The sequence below is a fragment of the Danio aesculapii genome, chromosome 7 (genome assembly GCF_903798145.1).
Source record: "Danio aesculapii chromosome 7, fDanAes4.1, whole genome shotgun sequence".
Classification (NCBI taxonomy): domain Eukaryota; kingdom Metazoa; phylum Chordata; class Actinopteri; order Cypriniformes; family Danionidae; genus Danio; species Danio aesculapii.
This window is the reverse complement of record NC_079441.1, coordinates 67,766,951-67,781,599: the sequence shown is the minus strand read 5'-3', so window position 1 is coordinate 67,781,599 and position 14,649 is coordinate 67,766,951. Positions and strand designations below refer to the sequence as shown.

At 37.3% G+C, this 14,649-nt stretch overlaps 1 protein-coding gene across 2 annotated transcripts in view; it reads right to left on the bottom strand.

The window, feature by feature from the left end:
* Window positions 1–12,398, bottom strand: part of hnf4b (hepatic nuclear factor 4, beta) — a 34,626-nt gene extending 22,228 nt beyond the window's left edge. The window contains exons 1-3 of one of the 2 annotated variants that reach the window (XM_056462389.1): window positions 11,973–12,398; window positions 2,564–2,747; window positions 84–178 (exon numbers count right to left, since the gene is read on the bottom strand). In XM_056462389.1, coding sequence (XP_056318364.1) covers window positions 84–178; window positions 2,564–2,747; window positions 11,973–12,087 — 394 coding nt within the window. In that variant the 5' untranslated portion in view covers window positions 12,088–12,398. The remainder of the gene's footprint in view (window positions 1–83; window positions 179–2,563; window positions 2,748–11,972) is intronic. The other variant, XM_056462388.1, reaches the window with a different exon arrangement.
* Window positions 12,399–14,649: the final 2,251 nt, after the last annotated feature.

The following is a 14,649-nucleotide window of genomic DNA, read 5'->3' as shown; positions in this document are numbered from 1 at the left end:
GCAGCTCTGTGACCTTGCAGAAACTCTTTAAACTGCACCGTAAACTAAAATGAAATGGACTTTCTTTTATTTCTTGTGCTCACCTTCTTTCCTCATGCCGGCTCTGAAGCACTTTCGCAGTCTGCAGTATCGACACTGGTTTCTTTTGTCTTTGTCCACCACACACTGCCTGCTGAACCTTCACACACACGCACACACACATAAAGACAGAAAAATATCGAGACTGCTGCAATTCTCACATTTCAACAGATCCAATGAAACACTTGGGGTCGTGCTCTTACAAGTTCTGATGAAAGTGGCCACAGATGACTTTTATTTTATTTATAGGACACTGTGATCATTTATAGATGGACTCCTGCCACAAGGATGATGTGTGTGTGAGTCTCCGTGAAATAACATTTCATTTTTGGTATATGTAGTATATATAATCCCTTCGATTTTCTTATATTGGAATGACATACAACAAATGTATCATTTAAAGTATACGTAATCCGTTATTAATGTGAAATAGCAATTAAAACAATGCTAAAATGTGACAGGAAAGAATTGATTCTGTTACTAATTGTTTGTTCAACTTATTGTTGAACTTTTTAATAAATCTATAACAGAGTTGACAGTAACAAAGTACAAAAAGGGGGCAGACACAAAGTGTGTTTTTTTATTACTGAAATTACAAATAATACCCAGGCTCAATCTGAAAACGTACCACTATATATTACGAAATACATCCAAGGAGGCACTTTTTTTTGCAGGTTTTGTTTTTGCGAATCCACCAGAGGTCGCTGTGTATGCTTTTTGAGATCTCAAATTTCTCTCGCGCCTGCTGTTCTCGAGTAAATCCACCAGAGGCCACTGTCGGCTGACTGACTGACTGGTGTTGTTGACGTTTATTTAATTCATTGTTGATCTATGCGTTCTCTGTTTTGTGTATGTTTGTTTGTTTGTTTAAGTAATGGTTTCGATTGAGAAATATTGTTTAATTTATTATCTATATTTTGTTGCCACCTTGTTTTGATAGGGCACTTATTTTCTGGTCTCTAAATAGAGTATTGTACTTCTGAGTTCTGTGTCCTTTTAAGTTGCTAACCCCTTCCCTAGACGAGCCTTAAAAAATAGGGGTTCGTAACAACAGTATCTCATTTAGTGTCAATATGATATCCTTCACTGGATTTTATTGTATATTGAGTATCACCAAAACATGCTTGCAACACTTTTACTATAATAAAGCCATGGTTAATTTTGGTAAAGGCAGCACATCCAGTGTAGTAGCCAGTTCTGAGTGTGATCTGCATGTGTACAGTTAAAGTCAAGATTATTAGCCCTCCTGTGAATTTTTTCTTCCTTTCCCAAATGATGTTTAACTGAGCAAGGAGTTTTTCAAAGTATTTCTGATAATATTTTTTCTTCTGGAGAAAGTCTTATTGGTTTTATTTCGGCTAGAATAAAATCAGTTTTTAATTTTATTAAACCATTTTAAGGTTATTTATATATCATTATTATTAGACCCCTTAACAATATTTTTTTTTCAGATTGTCTCCAGAACAAACCATTGTTATACAATGACTTGTCTAATTATCCTAACTTGCCTAGTTAACCTAGTTAAGCCTTTAAATGTCACTTTAAGCTGAATACTAGTATCTTGAAAAATATCCAACCCAGGCTCATTCTGAAAACGTAGTCCAGAGGACGTTTCTGAATCTGCGAGAGGCTGCTGTGTGCGCCTTTTTGGCCTCTCGGACGTCTCCTGCGAGTGCCGTTCGCGCCCGCGCTGTTCTCGCGTGAACCCACCAGAGGCCGCTGTCGAACGAACGTCTGTCTGTCCGACTGGCTGAATGATTGACTCTGCGACCGGCCAATCAGCCAGCCGACCCACCCTCCTCCTTCCCTGAACCCAACCAATTTTACCGATTGACCCGCCCGCCCTAAACCCAAACAACGATTTACAAAAGCCATCCGGAAAAAGAAAAGCCCTCGTCCAATTTTTTTTTTTTTACCACGTTTTCGGATTTTACCACACTCTCACCCTGTTATGAACCTCTTCGCTTTATTTCTTGGATTCTGTTTTAGTCTTACCTGATTTCTGGAACCGCTCTTCCGCGGACTCGAACCTGCTCGTCGTCATCATGGTCAGCTCCTCTCTGCGTCTCGAGTCTGCCGACGCACAAGACGAGCTAACCGGACAAACTGGTTGCGGTGGGAAAGCCCTCCACACGAAGGTAAGCGGTCAGCCGGCGAGCGCTAAAAGGAACGGCGTCATACCGCCCCGCAGCGTTCGCTTACAAAACGAAATGCAGCCATACGTACCTCCGGCTACATAATTCGCGGTCTCCAGAAATGTCCTCGGAACTACGTTTTCAGAATGAGGCTGGGTTGAAAATATCTAATCAAATATTATATCCTGTCATCATGGCAAAGATAAAAGAAATCAGTTATTAGAAATTAAAAATGTTTTAAAAAAATCTTCATGCCGTTAAATAGAAATTAGGGAAAAAATATACAGGGGGCCTTATAATTCATGAGGGCTGATAATTCTGACTTCGACTATATGTGATGCTGGCTTCACCTGCAGGTGTAGGCATGGTTCTTGCGCACACTCCTCCTGAAAAAGCCCTTGCAGCCGTCGCAGCTGGACGCTCCGTAGTGTTTTCCAGTGGCTCTGTCTGCACAGATGGCACAGAGACTCACACTGCTCTGCTGTGGCACCGCCAGCGGGACTGAGGTAGGCGCATGACCTGGCATTAGTGGATCTTAGATGGAAAAAGAGAGTGGGGAAACACAAGCAGTTTAAGTCCATTAGCAAAACCATTCAAAAGTTTGGGGCCAGTAAAAATTTTCAGTGTTTTCGAAAGAAATATCTTCTGTTAACAAGACAGAAATATTGTAAAATATTATGCTGGGCAATTAATCTACACTGAAAAGAAAATGATTCATTGGATTTACAATTATTTTTAAGGTAAGTGGTTGCAAACTATTTAATGGGCTGAATTTAAGTGTGGTTTATTTATAAACTAATTTCGAGAGGATCACGTGCTTATGATCAACACGGCTGGCACCTCATTAGCTCCGTAATTTGACCCATTAGATGATTACGGAAGCATTATAAATAATCAGAGTTTTTCAATCCAGTTATCTTCGTCTTGAAGCTTCCCCCCCTTTCACCCCTACTTCCTCCCCTTTTTTCCAATAGGGCGACACGGTGGCCCAGTGGCTAGCACTGTTGCCTCACAGCAAGAACACCGCTGGTCCAACCTCCTATTGGGCTGGTTGGTGTTTCTGTGGGGAGTTTACATGTTCTCCCCGTGTTCACGTGGGTTTCCTTCGCGTCCCCCGGTTTCCTCTCACCGTCCAAAAACATAAACCATAGCCAATCGACTAAACCAAATTATCACCGAAAACAACCCTAGTTTACACTTCTCACGTGGCGACAAGCAGGGGAGTTCTCAAAACCTACCTGAGCTCGAACTCCCCTCTCGCCCTTCTAAGGGAAGGGAGCCCCGGGCTCGAGGATATTACGAGCTCAAGGCTCTCTCCCGGGACAGCATGCCAAATACACTTTATTGATTATCAGCTAAGTGTGAACTCTTGAAACAAGTTAAATTTCGTAATGTTCAGCTTAATTTGTTTGTTGAAATTCAGCCCAAATCAATTGTTTGGAACCACTTACCTTAAAAAATTGATTAGGTCTGATGAATCTTTTTTTTTTTCAGTGTAATTGAAAAGGCAAACATGAACGAGCAAAGCTGCGATTGTCATGCACATCTTCTCAACTTAGTTTTTTTACTTCCAGAGCACTATTGTTGTTCTCTGTTATTTTTTCACCTCTATTTTACACATACTTTATTTGACGAATACATTTGGATACACTCTATTGAGTGTGTTAAACCTCTGTAAACAAAACCAGAACCCCATCTTCTCTCCACCACACTAAATCACACCACACGACAACCTCAACATAATGCTATTCTGAGTGCGCCTCACACTGGTGAGTGGGCTTGACAAACCAGTTGTAGAAAACACGATGTTGTCATTTGAACCAAAACTTGAACCAGTTTAGCACAATTGCACCAGTCACTTTCTTACAGTCACTTAACATCTTAAAAGCAAGCAAACAAACAAACAAACAAACAAACAAACAAACAAACAAACAAACAAACAAACAAACAAACAAACAAACAAACAAAAACCATTGTGTATTTTTGAAGTGAGCTTCACACAAGTGAGTGGGCTTGACAAACCACCTGTAGAAAACACAATTGTGTCATTTTAACCAAAACTTACACCAGACATGTTCTTACAATCACTCAACATCTCAAAAAGAAACAAACAAACAAAAAAACATAGTTTATTTTTGAAGTGAGTTTCACACAGGTGAGTGGGCTTGACAAACCACCTGTAGAAGCACTCTTCTTTCTGAAAAAAGAGCTAACAAAACACTCTCCCCTCCTTATGCTTGCCCTTAATCAGTGTTGCCAGCTGTAACTGACTGATTCCAGCCCAAAAGCTGTCCAAAATCCACCCAAATGCACAAATAACCGCGTTTACAGTTAAAGACTATCATGGGGCTGGTTAGGTTGGCGTGGTTCTCTTGGGGCGCTTGTTTTAAAACCGCCAATTTTTTTCAACCCGCCTCTGTTGTTTTTTACCCTCACAATCAAATTCAAAACCGCCCAATTATGCAGGAAACCACCCCATCTGGCAACATTGCCCTTAATTCTCCGAGCACTAACAGTTTCTTTGTATAATAAGCACTTGTTGTGTGTATTGCCTCTTCTTGTTCTATCGCTGAATGCCTCCTCAACTGTAAGTGGCTTTGGACAAAAGCATCTGCTAAACGACTAAATGCAAAGGATACCTGCATGTGACACACAACAAGACACACTCTCATTGAAGATCACTCACTAATCAATGTTTACATACACACAAAAAATGCTCTTATTTCAACCCAAATTTGGGTAAAAAATATGGACAAACCTAGTCATTAGGTTAAAGTTGGCCTTAAAGGGCACCTATGGTAAAAAATCTACTTTTCAAGCTGTTTGGACAGACATATGTGCATGTATGGTGTATAGACCGTCATATTGGGGTGATATAAGCACAGCCAGTGCTTTTTTTTTCAATTTAACAACATAAAAAACGGTGGACCAATTGAAGCGGTTTTCAGACTTTACATAGGAGTGCGGTCCCCCCGCCCACCAATATTGATTGACAGGCGCGTCATCATATCCTCAGTTTGTTAATTCACGTCCGCCATCTTCAGCGAGAGTCGAAGCGATATCACTAAAGGAACACCCTAGCTCTATTTTTAGATGCAAGGCTCATTGGGCTCAACACAAGATCAATATTCTCCACATTACTGCTCTAATCGGAATTATTGGTTGTATCTTTAGGTAGGTTTGCAAACATGTGTACTTCTTATTGAGTCTACCTTATACTTTAGCCGTTTGCATTTCTCGCGATCACACAAGCTCCCTGTAATCTTAGCTGCACCTGACACAGCGCCATGCATTTTAGAATTCTAAACACAGATTTCTATCGGGGTACACACAACGGCGCTTCAAAACTTGACGTGTGTACCCTGATAGAAACCATGTACGACTGATTGCTGATCCTTTCACTTCGCTCCTTCTCTCAGTCTGCCTGTCTGACTCTGTTGCAAACACAGAGCGGGTGAGCTCATGGCCCCGCCCCCTTGTTACGTTGGCGGGAAGCTGAAACTTAATCTACATGTGAAGCAACACACCCCTAAATCAGCGAGCTGTGGACACGCCCCCAACATGTCACTTTTTAACACATTATAATAAAAAAATCTGAATTGTTTTTAAACTGAACCTAAACTGACACACTCAGAAGAACCATAATATTAATATTAAATCATAAAAAAGAGGTAAATTATGTGCCCTTTAAAATTTATTTTAATACTTTAACACAGCAATTGAGTCTGTCCATTTATTTTTTGCAAGTTAATTTAAGTTATATTTATTTACCCAATTTGGCTTTTTGGTAATTTTATTCCACTGTGGCGACCCCTGATGAATAAAGGGACTAAGCCGAAGGAAAATAAATGAATGAATGAATTTGGCTTTTTTTTAATCCAACATTATTTAGTGTGTAAATGTAAATAAAAGCTAAAATTAAAACTTATTAGGTCACCGTATCTCATCAGAAGGTGGCACGGTGGCTCAGTGGTTAGCACTGTTGCCTCACTGTTGCTGGTTCGAGTCCTGACTGGACCAGTTGGCATTTCTGAGTTTGCATGTTTTCCCTGTGTTGGCGTGGGTTTCCTCCAGGTGCTCCAGTTTCCCCCACAGTCCAAACACATGTGCTATAGGTGAATAGAATAAACTAAATTGGTCGTAGTGTATGAATGTGTGTGTGTATGAGTGTTTCCCAGTACTAGGTTGTGGCTGGAAGGGCATCCCCTGCGTAAAACATATGCCAGAATAATTGGCGGTTCATTCCGCTGTGGCGACCCCTCATAAGTAACAGACTAAACCGAAGGAAAAAGAATGAATGAATGTAACACAAAGTTGGGTCAAACATGGACAAACCCAACTGTTGGGTTTTAAAAACATTGATAATAATAATCAGACAGTCCACCTGTTGCGCACTCCTGATGCTAATGACCGCAATTCTAACTGTGTCCAATCAGAAAGTGGATTATCCGCCCGGCGACAGAGTGTCTGTGCTTATTACTTTGCAAAAGAGAAACTCCATTCAATTAAACAGGTCAGTGAAAAGACGCCATCTGGGTCATTTTTGCAGCGTTAGCTAAAAACCTAATTCAATTCCCTCATGTGTTGCATTAAATGTGATTGCCATCCCAAGTCAGTGAACATCACATCTTCACTTAACCGATGCAAGAATAAAGCCTAATGTATGCAAATAATACACTCAGCACTTTAAAGCCACTCAGAGAGGTAATGCACTCTAACATACAGAACGCCTCTGGGTTCAAAGGGCAGTTATATTATATTAAGAGTCCACAACGCTTCTGGCACCCACGCATGTGTGCTTTGCTAAGATGGATCCAGCATATCTGAATCAGCAGCGCTTCTGATGATTATAGAAAATGAGATTATAATGGAAAGCTGGAGCAGGTTGAAGTGGTGTGTGTGTGTATGTGTGTGTGTATAGGCTTTTCAAAAGTCCTCTTCTACAGTATGTACAGTATTCAACATAAATGAGTACACGCCATTTTGGAAATGAATATTTTTATCAATTTCTCAGTGACTATAGGTCATATACACTTATCGGCCTCTTTATTAGGTACACCTTACTAGCACTGGGTTGGACTCCTTTCGCCTTCAGAACTGCCTTAATCCTTCGTGGCATAGATTCAACAAGGGAATATTCCTTAGAGATTTTGGTCTATATTGACATGACAGCATCACACAGATGCTGCAGGTTTGTCGGCTGCACATCCATGATGTGAATCTCCTGTTCCACCACATCCCTAATGTGCTCTATTGGATTTAGATCTGGTGACTGTGGAGGCCATTTGAGTACGGTGAACTCATTGTCATGTTCAAGAAACCAGTCTGAGATGATTCCCGCTTTATGACATGGTGGGTTATCCTGCTGGAAGTAGCCATCAGAAGATGGAAACACTGCTCATAAAGGGATGGACATGGTCAGCAACAATACTCAGGTAGGCTGTGGCGTTGACACGATGCTCAATTGGTACTAATGGGCCCAAAGTGTGCCAAGAAAATATCCCCCACACCATTACACCACCACCAGCAGCCTGGACCGTTGATACAAGGCAGGATGGATCCATGCTTTCATGTTGTTGATGCCAAATTCTGACCCTACTATCTGAATGTCGCAGCAGGAATCGAGACTCATCAGACCAGGCAACGTTTTTACAATCTTCTATTGTCCAGTTTTGGTGAGCCTGTGTGAATTGTAGCCTCAGTTTCCTGTTCTAAGCTGACAGGAGTGGCACCCGGTGGGGTCTTCTGCTGCTGTAGCCCATTCGCCTCAAAGTTGGAGGTGTTGTACGTTCAGAGATGCTCTTCTGAATACCTCAGCTGTAACAAGTAGCTATTTGAGTTACTCTTGCCTTTCTATCAGCTCCAACCAGTCTTGTCATTCTTCTCTGACCTCTGGCATCAACAAGGCATTTGTTCCCACAGAACTGCCGCTCTCTGGATATTTTCTCTTTTTCAAATTCTCTGTAAACCCTAGAGATGGTTGTGCGAGAAAATCCCAGTAGATCAGCAGTTTCTGAAATACTCAGACCAGCCCGTCTGGAACCAACAGCCACGCCACATTCAAAGTCACTTAAATCACCTTTCTTCCTCATTCTGATGCTCGATTTAAACTGCAGCAGATCATCTTGACCATGTCTACATGCCTTAATGCGTTGAGTTGCTGCCATGCGATTGACTGATTAGAAATTTGCATTAACGAGCAGTTGGACAGGTGTACCTAATAAAGTGGCCGGTGAGTGTATTTTGGTGCATTTAAACGAAACAGGTTTATTAAGTGGATTTATTTATTAAAATAATATTTTAGTCACTGAACATCTTTAGAAATAGTAAGATAATATACTTAAATTCATGCAAGATATTGGAATAAAGGTTACAAACTACAAAATTTTAACAAAATTGATTAAATCTTTTGTCTCTCTTGAATTTTGCTCTTTTTATAAATGTTTTCCCTAACTTATACATTTGGTTGTACTAATTTTGGAGCGTGTTCATTAGTTATTTTTTTAGATTAGCTCAAGATTTGGCTTCAGTACTGACTAATCTAATGTATATGCACAAATATAAGCTTCCCATAGAAAATATTAAATGAGAGATTTGTGTACTCGTATATGTTGAGCGCTGTATAACTGAAATAGCAGCATCTCATGCTATAGCAGCTAATGTCGTAGTGAAGTTAACTTTTAGCGCCTGGCTTTGTGCAGCAAATGAGCTAAACACTTGAGTATGGAAGAGTTTAGAGACGAGAGCGGTTCAACACATGCTCTACTTGGCTTGCGTTTCAGTTCTCCATGTTCATTGGCAGCAGACACGCATGCAAACTGCTGACAGGCCTCTTTTAAACATTTATCTGTGTGTTTATGTTTCAACTCAGCCGTGCATGCAGCGTGTACGCAACTCAAATGCAACATCAATCATATTCCAACAAGGCTCCGCTGCTGAAAAGACAGACTCTGCTGGTCAACAAGTGTAAATTGTGTTTGGAAAGCTGGTCTCCAGAGTGAGATGTGCTGCTCAGTGTGATCAAGGATGGTTAACTAGGTCAGCGATGTGGATTTTGATTTCGTTTCTTCAATTTCGTTGGGGCGAATGTATTATTACATTGGCAACACGATGGCTCAGTGGTTAGCACTGTTAGCCTCACAGCAAGAAGGTTGCTGGTTCGAGTCCCGGCTGGGTTAGTTGTAATTTCTGTGTGGAGTTTGCATGTTCTCCTCATGTTGGCGTGGGTTTCCTCCAGGTGCCCAAGTTTCCACCACAGTCCAAACACATGAGCTATAGGGGAATTGAACTAAATTGGCCGCAGTGTATGAGTGCGTGAGTGAATAGGTGTTTTCCAGTACTGGGTTGTGGCTGGAAGGGCATCTGCTGCATAAAACATATGCTGGAATAGTTGGTGGTTCATTCCACTGTGGTGACCCCTGCTAAATAAGAGACTAAGCCGAATGAATGAATGGATGAATGAGAATGTAGTATTATTCCAAAAAACACTGGGTTGTTTTAACCCAAAAGTGGGTCAGATATGGACAAACCCAATCATTGGGTTAAAATAATTGATCCAATGTTGGGTTTGTCTATATTTGATTCGATATCAGTTTAAAATAACCTAGCGTCTTTTAGTGTAAAAGCGCAATTCTTGATTGAAATTTTGTTTTGAACCCAAAGTTGGGTTTGTCCACATTTGACCCACTGCTGGTTTGAAATAACTCTGTTTTAGACTGTAAAAGAACTAAATTCTTGGTTTTTATTTCAGATTTTTCTTTGTTCTTTAATATTTTGGTTACAATTGCTCAAAAGGTTTTAATTTGTTACAAACAGTTAACTTGATTAGTTAAACTAATTAGTTTGAGTTATTGCTAATTTCAAAATGCATTTTTAAAATAACAATTTTTTTGTAATTAATTAACAATAATTTTACTGATAATTAATAATACAACTTGAAATATATATATATATATATATATATATATATATATATATATATATATATATATATATATATATATATATATATATATATATATATATATATATATATATATATATATATAGATATACTTTAAAGTATCATGTTTCCCATATTTGTAAGCAGATAGTTTTTGAGAATCATTTTAAATATAAAAAAATTATTTTTAACAATAAATAAAAAAAAAAAATCGTGTTTTTAATTTATATATATATATATATATATATATATATATATATATATATATATATATATATATATATATATATATATATATATATATATATATATCAATGACTATTGTAAAGAGTTATCATTACTGGTATTGTTTGTTTTAGTAAATATTATTACAGTTTTGTTTTTATAGTATTTAAAATACTAAACTTTTGCTCTCAAAATAATTATGAAGATTCCTAAAGAACTCAATTGCTTGTTGATAACTTATGTGTATATTGTATGTACATTCTACATTGAAAATATACATTTTAAGGAATAAAGTCAAGTTTAAGATATGTAAACACACACGGTTACATTTTTAGACTAATTAAATTCAACCTTGTCTTAAAATCAGCAGAAGTGTGTTTTCTTTGTTTTTAAAACCATATAAAAGTAACATGAATACAAAAAAAGTATTTATTTAAAGGCACAAACTGTTGACCCACTGTTGATTTGAAATAACTCTTTTCTTTTAGACTGTAAAAGAACTAAATTCTTGGTTTTTATTTCAGATTTTTTTTTTGTTCATTAATATTTTGGTTACAATTGCACAAAAGGTTTTAATTTGTTACAAACAGTTAACTTGATTAGTTAACAAACTAATTAGTTTGAGTTATTGTTAATTTCAAAATGCATTTTTAAAATAACAATTGTGTTGGAATTAATTAACAATAATTTTACTAATAATTAATAATACAACTAATAATAAGAAAAGTTTAAATCATATCCACTATACTTTTAAGTTTCATGATTTCCATATTTTTGTAAGCAGATAGTTTTTGAGAATCATTTTAAATATAAAAAATATATTTTAAACAATAAATTAAAAAAAAAACAATTTTAATATATATATATATATATATATATATATATATATATATATATATATATATATATATATATATATATATATATATATATATAATTATATAAAATATATATATATATATATATATCAATGACTATTGTAAAGAGTTATCATAACTGGTATTATTTGTTTTAGTAAATATTATTACAGTTTTGTTTTTATAGTATTTAAAATACTAAACTTTTGCTTTTAAAATAATTATGAAGATTCATAAAGAACTCGTTGATAACTTATGTGCATATTGTATGGACATTCTACATTGAAAATATACATTTTAAGGAATAAAGTCAAGTTTAAGATATGTAAACACACACGGTTACAGTTTTAGACTAATTAAATTCAACCTTGTCTTGAAATCAGCAGAAGTGTGTTTTCCTTTGTTTTTAAAACCATATAAAAGTAACATGAATACAAAAAAAGTATTTATTTAAAGGCTCAAAACTAGCCTTTTAAAACATTTTTATTTTTCCTAAACAGCATGCCAGTGACCAACTAACCAAACTAGCGAGACTTTCTGGGTCAATTTCTATAAAAGCCCATGCTAGTTTACACAGCTAAGCAACTAAGACCAGCACCAAACTAGCAAGCTGATCTCATCTACTCTTGTCAGCGGGGTCTTCAAACATCCTCGAGGCTTGTCTACAGAATTGGCCGCTGAATTTGGAGTCAATAACTGGGTAATGAGTCAGTAGAGCAAAGGTTAGATACATACCTGTTTGTACAGGCAGAACACGTAGACCGTCAAACTCCAGCATGGTGAATGTCGGGTCCAGGGTTATTCCATACTCTGTCACACTCAGGTCAAGAGACGACCCAGAGATCTTCATGGTAAAGTCAGGATTCGGCCTGCATCAACAGCACACCATAAAATAAAATAAAAAAAAGTCGACCAGCAATTCACTCAGCGTCCATCCAAAACTCGTAATACTCCAGCAAATCAGTGTCCTCTTGGATCTGTTACTCTTTCCTTTCCAGTATATGGAGTTTGAATGCTGGAATCACATTGATGACTTCAAGAAGTTGTTGTCGAAAGTTGCTTGGAATTGAACTGGAGGTATTTAATTTGATAATTAGTATCTTGGACTCTTCAGAAGCAGACTGATTGAGAGGCTGAGATTTGGCCAAATGTCTATGTGTTTGCTGTTCTCTTATCAGTGTAGAGGGAATCATAAAGGGGAGGGATCTGGATCAGGTAAACATGAGTCACTTTTCAGTGCGAAATACCATCAGGAGTATATTTATTGCTCGATAACAACAAGATAGCAAAGAGTTGTTGGTTGCTTTATGTTGGTTTTGAAAACTTTCATTGAGAAGCGTTCATGAGGCCTGTATGAGATTCACGTGGTTGATCTGCATGTGCTGTGGATTTGATTTGAAATCTCTATCACGTTTTGTCATCTTCATTAAAGAGGATTAGCTAGCAGCTTTTATTTTCAAACTTTGCCCTTTTGGTGTATTTGCTATCAGGTCAACGGTGCTATTGATCAAAGGCAGCATGATAACATGCTATTGCGTTACATTCCTTCTCATCTTCTGCATTCAGATTTGATCATGTGATTCAATAGAATCAACTCTTTCACAATAGTCAAGAATCCTGTCCCCCCCAAAAAGCTTTCGGATGCTCAAAAGTGTAAACTTTGGTTTATGCTAATCTCACCAGTATAGTACTGGTGGATTTGGAGCTTACCCTGACACCTGTTGGTGCTGTTTATTGGTTGCTAGTAACCAAGGAATTCCATGTAAAAGTCAACCTTACCATTAAAAAAGGTTTTCACCAAAATAGCGAATCCCTTTCTAGGTTTTTTCTGTGTAGGCTTGTATTATACAATAAAATACTCAAAAATGTCTCTTTAAACAATTATTTTCGAGCGTTCTCCAGCCTCCGGCGCCTAGACTGCAGAAGTTTGGCCAGAGGAGAAATGGTTGTGCCCAACTGAGCCTGGTTTCTGTCGAGTTTTTTTTTCCTTCACTTTCGAGAACTGGTGACGCCAGTTTTTTTACCCAGACATTTAAAAAGCATATATTTTAGAGCAGCCATCACAACACAGTAAAACCGTGATAACTTTATCCAAGGTTATCATACCATCAGAATCTTATAGCGGCCCATGCCTACTCTCAATAACAAGTCAAGTTTAATTCAATTCAAGTTTATTAGTATAGCGCTTTTCACAATCATTATTGTTTTAAAGCAGCTTTACAAAAGCTGCAGATTATTGCATTACGATAAAATTCGGAAAAGATAAGGTTATTAGTTACCATAATGTTTTAGTTACTAATGACTTTAATAAACTAATAAACAAGTAGCTTTTGACAGTTAAAGTTGTTTTATAGAAAAATAGGCAAACTACAGTTATATAGTATAAAGGTGATGTGATTTCTGGAGGATCTGGGAATCACTACCTACCTTCTCACAAAAACTCTGAACTTTTATCTCAAGAATACCTTGGCTTTTCCCTTCCCTTTTCTTGAGCAGGTAGAGATGTCCATTTTCAGGGTTGCACTATTTACCTAAAGGTCCCATGAAAATAAAATAAAGTTATTTAGACGTTAGTTTCAGTCTGTTATAGTTTTTAAGAGTATCTATTAGCTAAAGTGCTCCAAAACAGTGACAAAATTTGCGTCTAGAAGATATAAAACTGATATAAACATGTTAAGCTTGCAGTTTGGCACTTAGATCAACGATTTTTTTCACGTCACCTCATACTGCAGTTTTCACACACATACACTATGGTCAATTTAGTTTATTCAATTCACCCATAGTGCATGTCTTTGGACTGTGGGGGAAACTAGAGCACCCGGAGCAAAATCACGGCAACAACATGCAAGCTCCATACAGAAATGCAGACTGACCCAGCCGGGACTTGAACCATGGACCTTCTTGCTGTGAGGCGATAGTGCTAACCACTGAGCTACCATGTCACACTGTTCCCATACACATATACAAAAGTATTTGATAAAACATAAATATGCCTTGAACCAAAACAACCAGATTTGAGAAGAATCACAACATTACAAACTTTGATTTGAAGTAAAGAAGTATATGAAAATCTACACAATACTGTACAGCTTTAGGGAGGGAAAGAACTACAATCCCATGAGGCATTGCAAACGACAGTTCAATGAATAAAATATTATTTTAAAATACTATGGATGTCAATGGTTACAGGTTTCCAACATTCTTCAAAATATCTTCCTTTGTGTTCAACAGAAGAGAGAAACTGAAATGGGTTTATAAGAAGAGGAGGGTGAATACATAGTGATAGAATTTTTTTTGGGTGAACTATCCTTTTAAGAAATCTAAATAATATTAGTCTGTCACTGTTCTGCTCAATAACAATAAAATAAATAAATAAATAAATAAATAAATAAGAAAAAATAAACAAATAAGA